This window comes from Choloepus didactylus, chromosome 15 (genome assembly GCF_015220235.1).
Source record: "Choloepus didactylus isolate mChoDid1 chromosome 15, mChoDid1.pri, whole genome shotgun sequence".
In the NCBI taxonomy this organism is placed as follows: Eukaryota; Metazoa; Chordata; class Mammalia; order Pilosa; family Megalonychidae; genus Choloepus; species Choloepus didactylus.
In genome coordinates this window covers 18,665,484-18,680,119 of record NC_051321.1, presented here as the reverse complement: position 1 = coordinate 18,680,119, position 14,636 = coordinate 18,665,484, and the positions used below count along the sequence as shown (strand labels likewise).

Sequence of the window (14,636 nt, the reverse complement as noted above, 5' to 3'; positions counted from 1 at the left end):
TGAACAATTTTAGAATTTTTCATTACTTCAAAAAAAAATAAAAAAATAAACATAATAAATAAAATCCAAAACACCTCATACCCCATATCCCTTCTTATTGTTGAGGCCTAGTATTGGTGTGGTACATTTGTTACTGTTGATGAAAGAATATTAAAATATTACTGTTAACCATAGTCTGTAGTTTGCAATAGGTACATTTTCCCCCATATACTGCCCCATCATTCACACTTTTTAAATGTTTCATACATTTGTTCTGGTTGATGAAATAATTTATTTATATTTATAGGGTTTATCTCAAACATCATCCACCACAATGTTCACTGTGTTATACATTCCCATGTTTTAACCCCTGGCTTTCCTTCTGGTGGCAAACATGACTCAGCTTTTCATTCCTTTTTATGGCTGAACAATATGCATTCAATAGATATATTACATTGTATTCTATAGTCATCAGTTGTCAGACATTTAGGTTGTGTCCGCTTTGAGGCTATTATGAACAAGTCAATACAATTTAAAATGAGCATGACTAGGATAAAGGACTAGTCATAAATGAGCATGGCTAGGATAAGTGAGCTTTGTGATGCTCAATTTACACACTCACAAAATGTGTAGATTCCTTATCTTAAAACTAAAACTCATTTGAATACTTGCTCAGTGTTATATTCTCAGCACCTAGAAACATAGATGGTTCATAGCATGTGTCAGTGAAGGTTTGCTGAATGAACAACTAAATTCAAAAAAGAGATTAAAATGGGATGGAAAGAAAGCGGAAATGGAAAGGTCTAGGGGTCAAATAGGAGGCAAAATCCAACCTGGGATTTAAAATGACATCTTAATATTGAGTCTTCCAACTCTCAGACAAGGTATAGTGCTCCGTTTATGTGGGTCTTTCATTTCTCTCAGCAATAATATGTAGTTTTCAATGTACAAATCTTTCCTAATTTTACATGATTAACCTCTAAATATTTCATATTTTTATGCCATTGTAAGTGATTTATATATTTTTAAAATTTTAATTTCCAATTGTTTGTTGAAATGCGATTGACTATTGTAAATTGATCTTTTGTCTTATAACCTTGCCAAACTCACTTATTGCTTCTCATTGCTTTTGTATAGATTCTGGGTTAGAGTGGGTCTAAAGCAGACTTTTCTCCAGGTCTAGATTAGCTCTACTCCTAGGGCATGGCTATTCTGAGGTTTCTGTTGAATGCTCTAGGTGTTCAACAAGGCATCTTCATTCTGGATGGTCAAAATTCAAATATCTCCCAGTCTTGTAAGAGCCTGCATAGTAGTTTTTGCTTAACTTTGTGGAGGTTTGCTGTATATGTGTACAACTTAGTATTTAGCCAGAGACCCAAGCCACTGTGAAAATTTCTGAAGTTCTTTCTTTTTGTAATTCCCTCAAAATCCAGTGGTGACTCCTTCTCAAACTTTGTTCTCTTTCTCCTAAACTCAATAAGATCACTGTGCTTTGTTTGGGATCCTCCTGTACCTCCAAGTTCAGAAAGTACCTCCAAGGGCTCACCTCATTTGTTTTCCTTCTCTCAGGGATTACAGTTCTATGCTGCCTGTTACCTAACGTCTAAAAACAGTTTAATATATTTTACCAGTTTAATAGTTGCTATGGTGGCAGGGCTTGAGTGGTACCAGTTACTCTATCGCTATTGAATAGTGTTTTTAATTAGATAGATAGGTAAATACCAACTACCATGTTGTAGTTTCCCTGGAAGAGCCACAAATTTTAAGCAAATAATGACATAAAATAATCTTGTGTATATTAATTTCATGAGACAGACTTTAAAAATTAATTTGAAATGAATACTCTCAGTCACATTGATGGTTTATTAATTTACTAAACAAAGAATATTTACCCAAGTCTTATGACACTTATACTATCGCCATCTTCTTTCACTAAATGTTCTTCTTATGCCTAGTTATTGGCTATAATTGCTTTAGAGATTTTGTTCTTTATTTCTTTTTAATTCTTTGGAGGTAGATTCTTTATTCTTATACCTCTTGTAAGGACAATGCTTATTATTTGGCTAACATCATGCTTTAGATATAACTAGCATACTACAGTATATATTCATGTATGACAAACTTAGCTTTTCATCTTCCAGTAGTAATATCTTTTTTTTACTTGAGATAAAATTCATATAATATAAAATTAACCATTTAAAAAGTATTCAGTCCATTGATTTGTGTTGTACAACTGTCATCACTGTCTAATTCCAGAATATTTTCATCACCCCAAAAAGAAACTTCATAACCATTAAGCACTTGTGTTCCTCATTCTCTCCTCCCCCAGTCCATGGCAATCACTAATCTACTTTCTGCATCTGTGGACTTGCCTATTCTGTTCATTTCATATAAATGCAATCATAAAATATGTGACCTTTTTAATCTGGCTTTTTTTAGTGTAATGCTTTCAGGTTTTATCCATATTGTAGCATGTATCAGAACTTCGTTCCTTTTTATGGTGAATAATATTTCATTCTGTGTATGCATCACATTTTGTTTATCCATTCATCTGTTGGTGGACATTTGGGTTGTTTCTACTTTTTGACTTATGAATAATGCTGTGAGCATTTGTGTAAAAGATTTTGTGTGGACATATGTTTTCACTTCTCTTGGGTTTATACTTACGAATGGACTTGTGGATGGTAACACAAACTTAGCTTTTATAATAAAATAATTTGGTAGGATTTTTGTCTGGTGATTCATACAGCAGATGTATGATTGACCTAGGTGACTTTTAAGTGTCTGGTCAACTTTGAGATTCTGTTATTCCTAATTAAATTCAGCAGGAATGTTGTATCATTTAATTGTGTATGATATGTAAGGAGAAAAATTGTCTTCATCTTCCCAGAGCTTAGAATTTCACTGGTCAGATAATATTTACGCACATAGTAGGTAACAGAAATGGTGTATGATTAGTTGCAGAATGAGTAGCACAAATCATAAATGCCTGAGATGTTAGGCTGGAAAAAGGAGACCCCATGGCAGAAGTGGAATGGGGTCTGAGCTTAGATAGGTGGAGGAGGAGGAAGAAAGCATCCTGTCATCTTGTTTGTAGGAATATCAGTAAACCAGAGCAGCCAAGCAGGACAAAGGAGTATGCTTTTACAGCAGTGTCAGTAAGAACAGGCCCACCAGAAGTAGAAAGCTGTTTTGTCTTTTTTTAAAAATGTGTGGCTGAGACACAAAAGGACAAATATTGTATAATTCCACTTATATGGAATATCCAGAATAAGCAAATTCATAGAGACAGAAAGTAGATCTGAGATTACCGGGGGCCAGGCAGGAGAGGGAGGCAGGGAATGGGGAGTTACTGCTTAGTAGTACAGAGTTTCGAGTTAGGGTGATGAAAAAGTTTTGGCAATGGAAGGTGGTGATGGCAGCACAACATTGTAAATGTAACTAATGCCACCAAATCGTACATTTAAAAATGGTTAAAATGGCAAATTTTATGTTGTGTGTGTGTGTGTGTGTGCATACATATGTTACCATGATGAAATATATATATATATATAACCACAATAAAAAGAATTTCAAAAATGTGTGACTAAGTTATGAACTATTTTAACTTTATCAACAAAGGCATTTTTGGCAATCATGCAGCACAGTGCATTGGCAGTCTAGATTTGGAAGTCTTAGGTTTGCATAACTAAGGTACCGCCACCGGTAATTATGTTGTAATGTTATAGTAGAGCAAAAATTTTTCATGGAAAAAGTCCTCATCTGTATCATGAGATACATGTGTTTCAGAAACAGTTTGAATAGAATAGCCATCTAAGTGAGAATTACCTTAGTGAAGCTGCTAGGTGTTAGGAGAAATTCTTTTGAGTTCCATAGCTCTTCTCAATCTGTTTGAGTCTAGTCTAGTTTTTTGTTTGTATTTAGCTTGTAAGGATCAAGGTCACATTAAGGTTAAACCTGTCTTGCCGTGATGCTATTCAAATCCGGGCACAATATTCCATTTTAGCTTTTAAATTTTTATTCTGGTGTCAGAACAGTACTTCCAAAGATGTTTATTAGTTCTTGTTTAATATTGTCTACATAAAATTGGATGTAACATGAACATACCAGAATAAGAACAGTTTAAATAAACATCCCATGGAATGAAAAAGAAGCACTGTCATTTCTTTCCATTGTCTATGATCTAAACAAGTTATAGAGACTTTCTGTGATTTAATTTATTATTGAATATGAAATATGTGTAAGGACTCATATGTAAGTATGTATGAAAATCCCAAATAATTGAAGTTTAGTATGTCATAATTTTCACTTTTTAAAATTTTAGAACTGTACTCTGAAAAAAAGTCTCAGTACTCATGCTAAAATCCTTGTTATTTATATATATTCTCTTTTGTGCACTGGCCCTTTTTCTTTAAAATACGATTTTATTGAGATACATTCACATACCATACACTCATCCAAAGTTTACAATCAGTTGTTCACAGTGCCATTGTATAATTGTGCATTCATCACCACAATTAATTTTTGAACATTTTCATTAATTCCAAAAAAAAAGATAAAAATTAAAGTAAAAAAAAAAAAACACCTGAAGCATCCCATTCCCCCCATCCCTCCCTATTATTCGTTTACTTTTTGTCCTCATTTTTCTACTCATCTGTCCATACACTGGCTAAAGGAAGTGTGACCTACAAGGTTTTCACAGTCACGTAGTCATACCATATAAGCTGTTTGGTTATACAATTGTCTTCAGGAATCAAGGCTACTGAGTTACAGTTCAACAGTTCTAGGTTTTTCCTTCTAGCTATTCCAATACACTAAAAACCAAAGAGGCATATCTATATATATATATCTATATAATGAATGAGAATAACCTCCAGAATGTCCTCTCAATTCCATTTGAAATCTCTCAGCCATTGAAACTTTATTTATTTTTTAATTCAGTTTTATTGAGAAATATTCACATACCATACAGTCATCCATGGTATACAACCAGCTGTTCACAGTACCATCTTATAGTTGTGCATTTATCACCCCAGTCTATTTTTGAACATTTTCCTTACACCAGAAAGAATCAGAATCAGAATAAAAAATAAAAATAAAAAAAAGAACACTCAGATCACACCCCCCCATCCCACTCTATTTTTCATTTAGTTTTTGTCCCCATTTTTCTATTCATCCATCCATACACTGGATAAAGGGAGTGTGATCCACAGGGTTTTCACAATCACACTGTCACCCCTTGTAAGCTACATTATTATACAGTCGTCTTCAAGAGTCAAGGCTACTGGGTTAGAGTTTGGTAGTTTCAGGTATTTACTTCTAGCTATTCCGTCATATTAAAACCTAAAAAGTGTTATCTATATAGTGCGTAAGAATGTCCACCAGTGTGACCGCTTGACTCCATCTGAAATCTCTCAGCCACTGGAGCTTTATTTCGCAAAACTTTATTTTATTTCATTATTTCATTTTTCTTTCCCCTTTTGGTCAAGAATGCTTTCTCAATCCTATGATGCCAGGTCCAGGCTCATCCCTGGGAGTCATGCCCCACATTGCCAGGGAGACCTACACCCCTGGGAGTCACGTCCCATGTAGGAGGGAGGGCAGTGAGTTTACCTGCAGAGCTGGCTTAGAGAGGCCACATCTGAGCAACAAAAGAGATTCTCTGGTGGTGTCTCTTAGGCACAATTTAAGTAGGCTTAGCTTCTCCTTTGCAGTAGCAGACTTCATAAGGGCAAGCCCCAAGATCAAGGGCTCGGCCTTCTAAATTGGTAGACCCCAATGCTTGTGAGAATATTAGTAATTTGCCAGGTGGGGAAGTTTAATATTTCCACATTTTCCCCCAGTCCGTCAAGGGGATTTTGCAAATAAATTTTTATTTTCTACCCAAATTACTCTGGGATATATCAGGACTTCAGACTAACCTGTACGAACCAACCAGATCTCACTCCCTATTCAATGTTCCATGTAATTACGGTGTTTGAATAAACTGACCATACAAGTTATACTCTATGGTGTGCTACAGAAAATACAGATTTTGCACCGAATAAACATCTCTTCCTTTGATCTCACACAGAAGTTGAAGTCTTAAAACACCATCAATATCATCCTTTACACTTTAGTCTGATTTACCTTGGTCCTAACCAAGTTCGTTTCATTCATATCTCTAATTGAAGTCTGATCTTTTTCAGCTTCTTTAACATTTGCTGTATGGGGTAATGCTGACATTTATAGCTGGCACTGGGCCATTTTTGAGGCAAAAGTTAGATTCCTTACTGAAAGTGTTCATTTAAAAGAACAGAAATTCCAAGAGAAGGGAAGTTTGGTGCGGGTAGAGCAAGATAAATACAACTTTACTTGGAGACAACATTTAAGGTGAGTGTATGGTATAATGAAGAGTAATTTTGAAATTTCAGAGTACAGTTCTATAATTTTAATTTCAGATAAAAATTAAAATGTAGATAATACTTGATAATCTTCAGTGTTATATTAATATTAAGTTATTTACAGTATTTGATGCCCAGAAAAACTTAGAAAAGAACTTAGGGGTATTACTTTTCTTCTTCCTTTCTGTTCACGTCATTATTGATGACTGCAGGAATGGTTCAAGAACTAATGTTACAGTAACAAGCGTACTATATCAATACTAGGAGTCAACAATTGAGGGGGGTTGGTTAGGGATAGGGGAGGTTTAGAGTTTCCTTTTCTTTTTTTCTTTTTTCATCTTTCATTTTATTTCTTGTCTGGAGTAATGAAAAGTTTCTAAAAATTGAACAAAAATTAAGTGTGATGGATGCACAGCTGTATGAGGGTACCCAGGGGCAAGTGATTGTACACTTTGGATCTTTGGATAATTGTATGTATCTGAACAATCTCAATAAAAATGAAAAAGAAAAAAAAACATAAAATACAAAAAAAAAAAGAACTAATGTTACATTTTTCTGAGATATTCGAAAGGTCTTACTAAGAACCAACTAAATGCGTATAAGATGATGGGTTTATTTTTATTGGAAGAAAAATTGAAGCAAAGGTAATTTTGTCTTAATAATCATGTAATACTTTTCTCCCCCTTTATCTCATCAGTGTATATTTTATTCCTCTCAACAGGGTAGACTTTTCTTGTAAAACATACATTGTAGTATATATTTTGTTGGAAATTTTTTTAAATGAATTTTCAGAGCTATTGGTGCAGTGAAAATAGCACATGTGCTCCTGTAGCTGTTTTAGTGTTACCTTTTTTCCTTCATTTTTGGCAGATGAAATAACACAAGAAGATATTGAGAGCATTCTACAGAAATTTACTGGGAATATAATGCAAGTACCACCCCTGTAAGTTCAGTTATCAAATTTGAATAATTGTTTAATTTTCTTTTCAAGTGGTTGATATCACTTTAATTAAAATAAATGGGCCTCTTTTTATCGTACAGTGAGGTAGGCTTTAAATCTGGCATAGCAAATGGTCAAATAAATGTCCCTCATTTAGAAAGGACGTGGAGCTTCTGACATTCTTGAAGAAGTTGTGTTATGTGGTCTCTTCTGTCCCTGGATGTTGCCACAGTCCAACGCTTGTGCTATTCCAGTGTTTATTGTTTTTTTTTTTTAAGTCCATCTGCAGACATCAGGACATGTTCTGAAGCCCAGGGATGTCACTTTTGCTCAGTTGCTGTGAAAGCACCAGTCCATTCTGGATTTAATTATGTTTCAGAGTCCTGATGTGCATGGCTATAAGGTGTTGGGCCCATTCCTTTTGACCCAGAATCATCTTTTGCTTCTCTATTCTTTGTAATAAACAAAACAGATGAGAGTTATAATTTATTAAAAGTATACTGCTTTACCACTTAACCATATTTTGTTTTTGTTTTTTCATGGTTAAATGGGTATAGGATGTGTCAGGATAAGATACTATCATTTCTTTTTGAATTTAGTATTTATTTTGTATTTTTAAAAGCCTTGGTTTCTTCAAGAATGCTTAAACATCTATAGGGAAAAGTTTCTTCATGATTTTGCCTCAAATGTAAAGGTTTAAAATTTTTGCAGGCTCTGCATAAATGTTATTTTGGATCATTATTGTTAAAATGCTCTCGTATTTATTAAGAACTGTTTTGGAATTTTCTTCTCCATGATTGTGCCAAGGATTTGGTCATCTAAAAACATTTTAACATCCAAAGCTATGATCTGTTCAGTAGATCATTTGCTTATTTGTTTTGTAGAGACATTTTGGTAACTTTTATATGAAAATGAATATTATTGTAATAGAAATCATTTTAAGGAAATATAGCCTAGATCACTGTGACCAGAAGCTACTGAGTTCCTTGTACCCTTAACCCAGAATGAGTAGTAGTAAAGAGAAGACCTTCTCCAGGAAGATAGTTAAAGATTAAAATTGACAACATCCCTCATTGAATAACAGAATGAGATACATTAACCTAAAGATTGAGTACCAGAATGAGATATATTAACCTAAAGATTTTTGGGCACCATTTTGTGAAGTAGAATCAAAGAAAAAAATTAGTCTATGTTTAAGAAGGATTTTCCGTTTGAGGGCTGTTAGTCATCCTTTCTTTCTTTGCTGTAATCTAGAATTATTCTCTCATTCTCTCTCAATGCTATGCCCCTCCCTCCATTCTTCCTTCCTTCCCTCCCTCTCTCCTTCCCTTTCTCTTTCCATCCATTCATCTATCTTCTCTCCTGTCCCTTTTCCCCCTCTCTTCTCTTACAAGCTATTCTGCATTAAAAAAAGATGGACAGAGACTTTCAACTTTGATGAAGAGAGGTGAAGTAGTAGAAGCAAAACCTGCCAGACCAGTTACTGTATACAGTCTCTCCCTTCAAAAATTCCAGCCACCATTTTTCACATTAGGTAAGATGTTTGATATCATTTGTATTTACATATACCGTTATTTCATATTTGACTACTTTTGTGTAATTAAAAAATCTGCCTATAATGTTGACAATTTTTAAAATTTTGAATTTAAGGAAGGTTAGAATTGGCTAATACCTTTCTGATAACACATTTATGAGACACCTATAGGTATATGTAGGTTCAGAAAAGCCTTTCTAAATAGGTTGAATTTTTCATATACTGTATTACATTACCTCGGAAGTACCATTTCTTAGATCTCTAGGGAGAAGAGTAAATAAGGAGTATATAGTTTCACAATTTTGTACTTTATAATCTTATGGACAGTTTTTCCCTATCTTGGCTAGTACCAGAGATTTTATGTTCTGTTTAAGAATTGGCATTATTTTGTCTCCTTTAAAACATGGCATTTTGAGTTTTTGGACATGAAGCGGAGTGTTTTTTTCCTTTCTTAGTCCCCTACTTCTGTTAAAGATCCTGGCAATATGGAAAAATAAGTAAGGTAGAAATGTATTCTTGGACACATGGTTGAATTTTAATTTGGCTTATCAATTTGAATTAGATACATATGGATTAGATAATCCATATTAGAAATAAATGTAAAAACCAAAAAGTTTTTTTTTCCTCATTTGGAAATTTTACGATCTTAGCTGTAGAAGTTGCTGAAGCCCTGAACATGCATGAGCTGTGAAGAAACAAAAGCTGTAGTTCTTCTTAATCCTTAGGCTCTCTTAAACTGACCCTACCCTTAATTTCATAGTGCATACCAATTAGGGTTCTCTGTAGAAATAATTTCCCAAACTTGTTCCCCTAAACTTGGTTACTTTTTTCCCTGAACATAATTTAATGTGTATTAAGTTCCTGTAGAATGTAGTTTTGTACAGTTAAAAAAAGGTCACTCCTTTTGTTAAGTTTCCTGATTCTAAAATATTTGACAGATAATGAAAAAAAAAACACACTTAAAAATGTTTTCCTCATTCCATGGAAATGTAGCAGATAGATATTATCTTTGAAAGTAAGAAAAACACTAATTTTTCCAACTGCATTTAAGTCATAAATACTTTATTTTGTTGATTGAAGATTGAAATAGGCCAAGAGTTGTCTTTTCACCAGTTATCAACTATAATGCAAAAATACTAGCACACCTACATTTGATCCTAGTGCTCAGTTTTGATCTAAGCAGTGCCGGCCAGCCTTGAGCTGAAAGAAAGAAAAAGAAAAAAAAAAAAGAATTAGATTCTCCAAGTGGTGAGTTTTAATTCTCCCAATGGTTTTATGTGCTTAAATTAGAAACAGCTGGAGTGTAGTCCTTTTTTGTGAAAATGTGGTGGCTTTTTTCAAAAGATCTTGTTGATGAATAAAAATAACCAGAATAGTGATTTTCTCTAGTTCTAGAGTAAATGATGCTTCAAAAATGCACCTCATTGACCAATCATGCTGTAAACAAATAAACTTTGTTATACTAAGTGTTAAGGAGATGCTTAGCTATACATTCAGTTTGGGGACATTTTGTAATTTTAATGGTTATTTTATGATTTCTTCAGAAGTATTTCCAAGAGAATATTTAAATATGCTGAGCTCTCTGTATATTGCATTACCCCAAACATAATTCTTGTCACATTGAAAAGGTTTTTTTGTTTATTGTTGTGTTTTTTGAGCATACAAATCTGAAAATATTTTTAAAATCTACAGCTCATGATAGCAAAACTGAGATTTCTAACCATTTAAAACCTATTAAATGAACAAGGCTGAAGTATTAAAGTGGTATGATTTGCCAGTTAATTTAAAATATGTTCATGAATTTCTGCTGTTTGCTTTCTCCACACCCTGACTTCTCAATCTCACAGACACATATGCTACCAGATGAATAATTTATGTTTCAGCACATAAATATTTTATCACTCAGTTGTTTGCATAGAACATTTTTACATTTGTTAGGGGCATCATTTCTATGTAAAGTGGATTTCATAGAAGGTTGGCAATTTACCATGTCACTGTTAACATTCCAGATGTTGAGTGTGGAGGAGGTTTTTATATCAGAAGCTTGGTCAGTGATATTGGCAAAGGTAAGCATGAAAATGAATTATGAATTATCATTTAGAGAGTAATCTTCCTTTTTTGATGGGAAGAGGGAATTTTCTGTTTTCCATGTTACTTAGGAAGTAAACTTGAGCTGCCTTCAGCTTTAGAAGCACTGTAAGTTTATGGCATGCAATTATCAGCATCAGCAGCTGCAGTGAAATGCTTGTAATGGGAGAGAAGATGAGAAAGAGAGGAACAGAAAATGAAGCCAGCAGTAATGAATATAAGGGCCAAGATTTTTTTCAAGTACAAAATACTTTAACTCAACAGGGAGCGGAAAACAAAATATTTATACTTCCTTCTAAAAGTTTTCATTGGTTCAAATCAAATTTTGTATCGAATTTTTAAAAACCTGGAAGCCAAACAGCAAGGAAGCTGCAATTCTGGCTCTGCCATTTACTGGCAGTTGTGACACTGGACAGGTCCTATTGCCTCATCTGTAAAGTGAGGATAATATTTACTTCATGGGTTTGCTTCGTGGGTTAAATAAGAACAATGTATGCACAAGTTCTTTGTAGATTTTAAAGCAATTTATAAGGTGAGTTATTAAAAATTATATTGCCACTTAATCATTTCTTAATCTGAAGACCCTTGGTTTTTAAATTGGATTGTTACTAAAACTATACTCTTGAGGTGGTTTAGAGAGGTTTAAATCAAGTTCTGCCATTTGAAAATTATAGACTGTGAAATTCTGGATCATTTATCTTGTGGATTTTTTTTCACCTTTTGTTGAGGTAGAACTCTCTTCCTGTGCCAATGTACTGGAGCTGACCCGAACCAAACAGGGACCATTTACACTAGAAGAACATGCCCTTCCTGAAGACAAATGGACAATTGATGACATTGCACAGTCTCTCCAGCATTACTCATCTCTTCTCCCAGCAGAGTTTGCACTTAAAAAATCAAAAGCTGAGGAGTCTAAAGAACAGGTTCTGAGCTGTGAATATATAACATTAAATGAGACAAAGGGAGAAGATGATGTAATTAAGACATTTTAAGATTGGCCTGAGATTGTCATCATTTCCTGGTTGACATTTGAATCCTGTGTGCAGAATAACAAGCTACATGCAAGAGAAAAACAATTATTTCTAACTTTTTTTTTTGCATGAAGAAAAGTGTCCCTCATTTACAGTTTGTATAGTGTACACTTCATCTGCTGTACATTATAAATGGCTTTGCAGTTCAGTTCTTTGCTGTATTATGGAATGTTCTTTTAGCCTGTTTTCATGTTGGTAGATTGGATTCAGGAAAATTAACTTTCTGAATTTTATCTCCCTTCAAAGTTATTTTTTCCCTGAAAATGTTGAACAAATATTCTAATCAAAGAAAAAAGAAATAGGGAACTACATGTTTCTTTGGTTTCACAAAAGTAAACATAATTTAGTGCTGTGACTTTATTCTGGCTGCCTGGTGGCTCTGCATTGTATTGAAATTCTGTTTTTAACTATGTTTGAAATGACCATTGTTTAGCTTTCTTATGTTTTTTGAGATTTCATTATTATTCAGACCATTTCTTTGAAAAGATTGTATTCATCTAGTAATGCTGTGTTTGTTTAGATCTTGGAAACAAATAAACTTTTCTAATAAATGTTTGTAAATTAACCAAGTTATTGCTACTACCACTAACAGGATGTAAATAGAAGACAAGTGTCTAATTAAATTCACTTCTACTCTACCATTAGAGCAGAGGACAGTTCCTATGGCTTATATTTTGGCAGTTATGAGATTTTTTCCTGATCATTTCATCAATACAGTTGACCAGTTTGTACCAGGTTACTAAATAATGTATCTCTTATTTAAACTAATGAATGTCTTCAATTAAAATTTTCTTTTCTCCATTCTTTGGCATTTATTTGTATCTCTTCATAGGGCATTGATCCCCCAAATATCAGTTTTTTTAGTTGTTTGCTCTTTCAGAGGATTTATAGACTTTGAGATAGCTGTCTTGCATTTCTGGTTAATCTCTTCCACTCTAAACATTTAATAACAGATATTGTCAAATGTTTTCATTCAGATAGCCTACTGGAAATTCTCTATTCCTCTTTATCATCTTGAAAACAGTCACTTTACAAAATAGCAAATTTCATAATTAATAGTGCTTCATAATTTTGTTATGGGAGAGTAATATAGTATGCAGTCTGTAGAAAAGTTAAAATTCTCTTTATTTGTTCAAGCATTACTTCAAAAAAGTCATTAAAAATTTTATAAAATAGGAGTTTTTGGTTTTTATAGATTGACTTTATGTTAAAAATGATTGCCTGCTTGCTACCTCTAACTCAAAAACTTTAAATATGTGAACTAAAGTGGTTTTATTTGTGCTTAATCTAATGTAGACTCAAAATAAAAAGTTACATGCTTCTAGTAGAGTATTTTCAGCATATGAGCAATGTATTTTAACTGAAAATAGTAAAACTAATTCTTAGTATGATCCAGAAAATTATAAGAAAAGGGCTTTGATATTTTGGCATATTGACATAAAATACAGAACACACAAAGTTGTAAGTTGAAAGCTTTCGGTTTTGCTTATTCTTATCTAGTATACTGCAGTTTGTGGCTGCCTCTGTTACTGGAATGGGGGAAGGTTACAGTATGTCTTCATGCATTGCCAGTTAAGGTCCAAAAATAGGAATATTTATGTTTAGGAAACAGCTGAGGCATTTCTGCTCTATCAACTTAAAAATTGACGTGTGTAATTTACTAATGGAGGTGAGTAGATATAATTTGGAAAGACAAGTGACTTTTAAAATGACAACCAGTCTTTTTCTTTTATATTGAAAACAGTGAAGAAAATTTTGTGAACAGTTACTTCAGAAATCTAATTTTTATATTATTTTCTCCTTTTGTTCTACATAATTGCACTCTTAAGGCACCTATAATTTTTAATTGATTAATTTTTCTCATTTGCTACTATCTAACTCTTTATACTTTCGATGATTATTTTAATCATATTATATCATACTTATCTATTATAATTTATTTAAACCATTTCTCTATTGCAAAATACATTGTTTTCAATTTTATTGGGATAAATACATGGGAGTGGGATTATTAAGTGGATAATACAAGCAATTTTAGGGTTAATATGTTCGCTTTATTGCTTTCCCAAAGAGTTGCAACATTTTACAGTGTTACCATTTGAGTATATCAGTTTTACTAAAATTTTACAGTGTTGAGTGGGGGTTTATACTTAGCTGTTGTTAATTTATTAAGTTTAAGAGATAGTTCAAAGTTGCTTTAGTTTGTTTTTCTTTGATTTCTAGCAAGGATGAACATTTTTCCATGCTTCAGTTTGCTATTACTATTTGCTTTTATGTGACTTGTCTGTATGATTTGTTCACTTATATAAATAAACGTCCTGGTTTCATTACACATATGAATAAGTTCTTTATACAGTAGATACTTTTTTTTTATTTTTGCTAACTAAATTCACCAACTAATTTTGATAACTCGCCCGTTTTTGCAGTTGTCAGATTCATGACTATGAATAAAGTTTATTGAAACTTAAATATTTTATTCTTAATTCTTTTGAACAGCTGAAAGTAATCGAGATGCTCTCAAAAGTTAAAAACTAACCCACAAATCTAATTAATTTTTTCCCTGGGAGTCTGGTAGTTAAGTACCAGCTTTTTTTTTTTTTTTTATTTTAATCAAAATATTAAAGAAAATCTCTGTGCTTTATATATTTCTAGACATAGAGCTTCATGACATCATAAAGTGG

At 33.1% G+C, this 14,636-nt stretch overlaps 1 protein-coding gene across 2 annotated transcripts in view; it reads left to right on the top strand.

Moving 5' to 3' along the window:
- The window catches only part of TRUB1 (TruB pseudouridine synthase family member 1), a 61,910-nt gene extending 47,609 nt beyond the window's left edge, over positions 1–14,301 (top strand). For both annotated transcript variants that reach the window (XM_037805182.1, XM_037805181.1), the window contains 4 exons: positions 7,233–7,305; positions 8,697–8,836; positions 10,846–10,902; positions 11,657–14,301. In XM_037805182.1, coding sequence (XP_037661110.1) covers positions 7,233–7,305; positions 8,697–8,836; positions 10,846–10,902; positions 11,657–11,916 — 530 coding nt within the window. In that variant the 3' untranslated portion in view covers positions 11,917–14,301. The remainder of the gene's footprint in view (positions 1–7,232; positions 7,306–8,696; positions 8,837–10,845; positions 10,903–11,656) is intronic.
- The last annotated feature ends 335 nt before the right edge of the window (positions 14,302–14,636 follow it).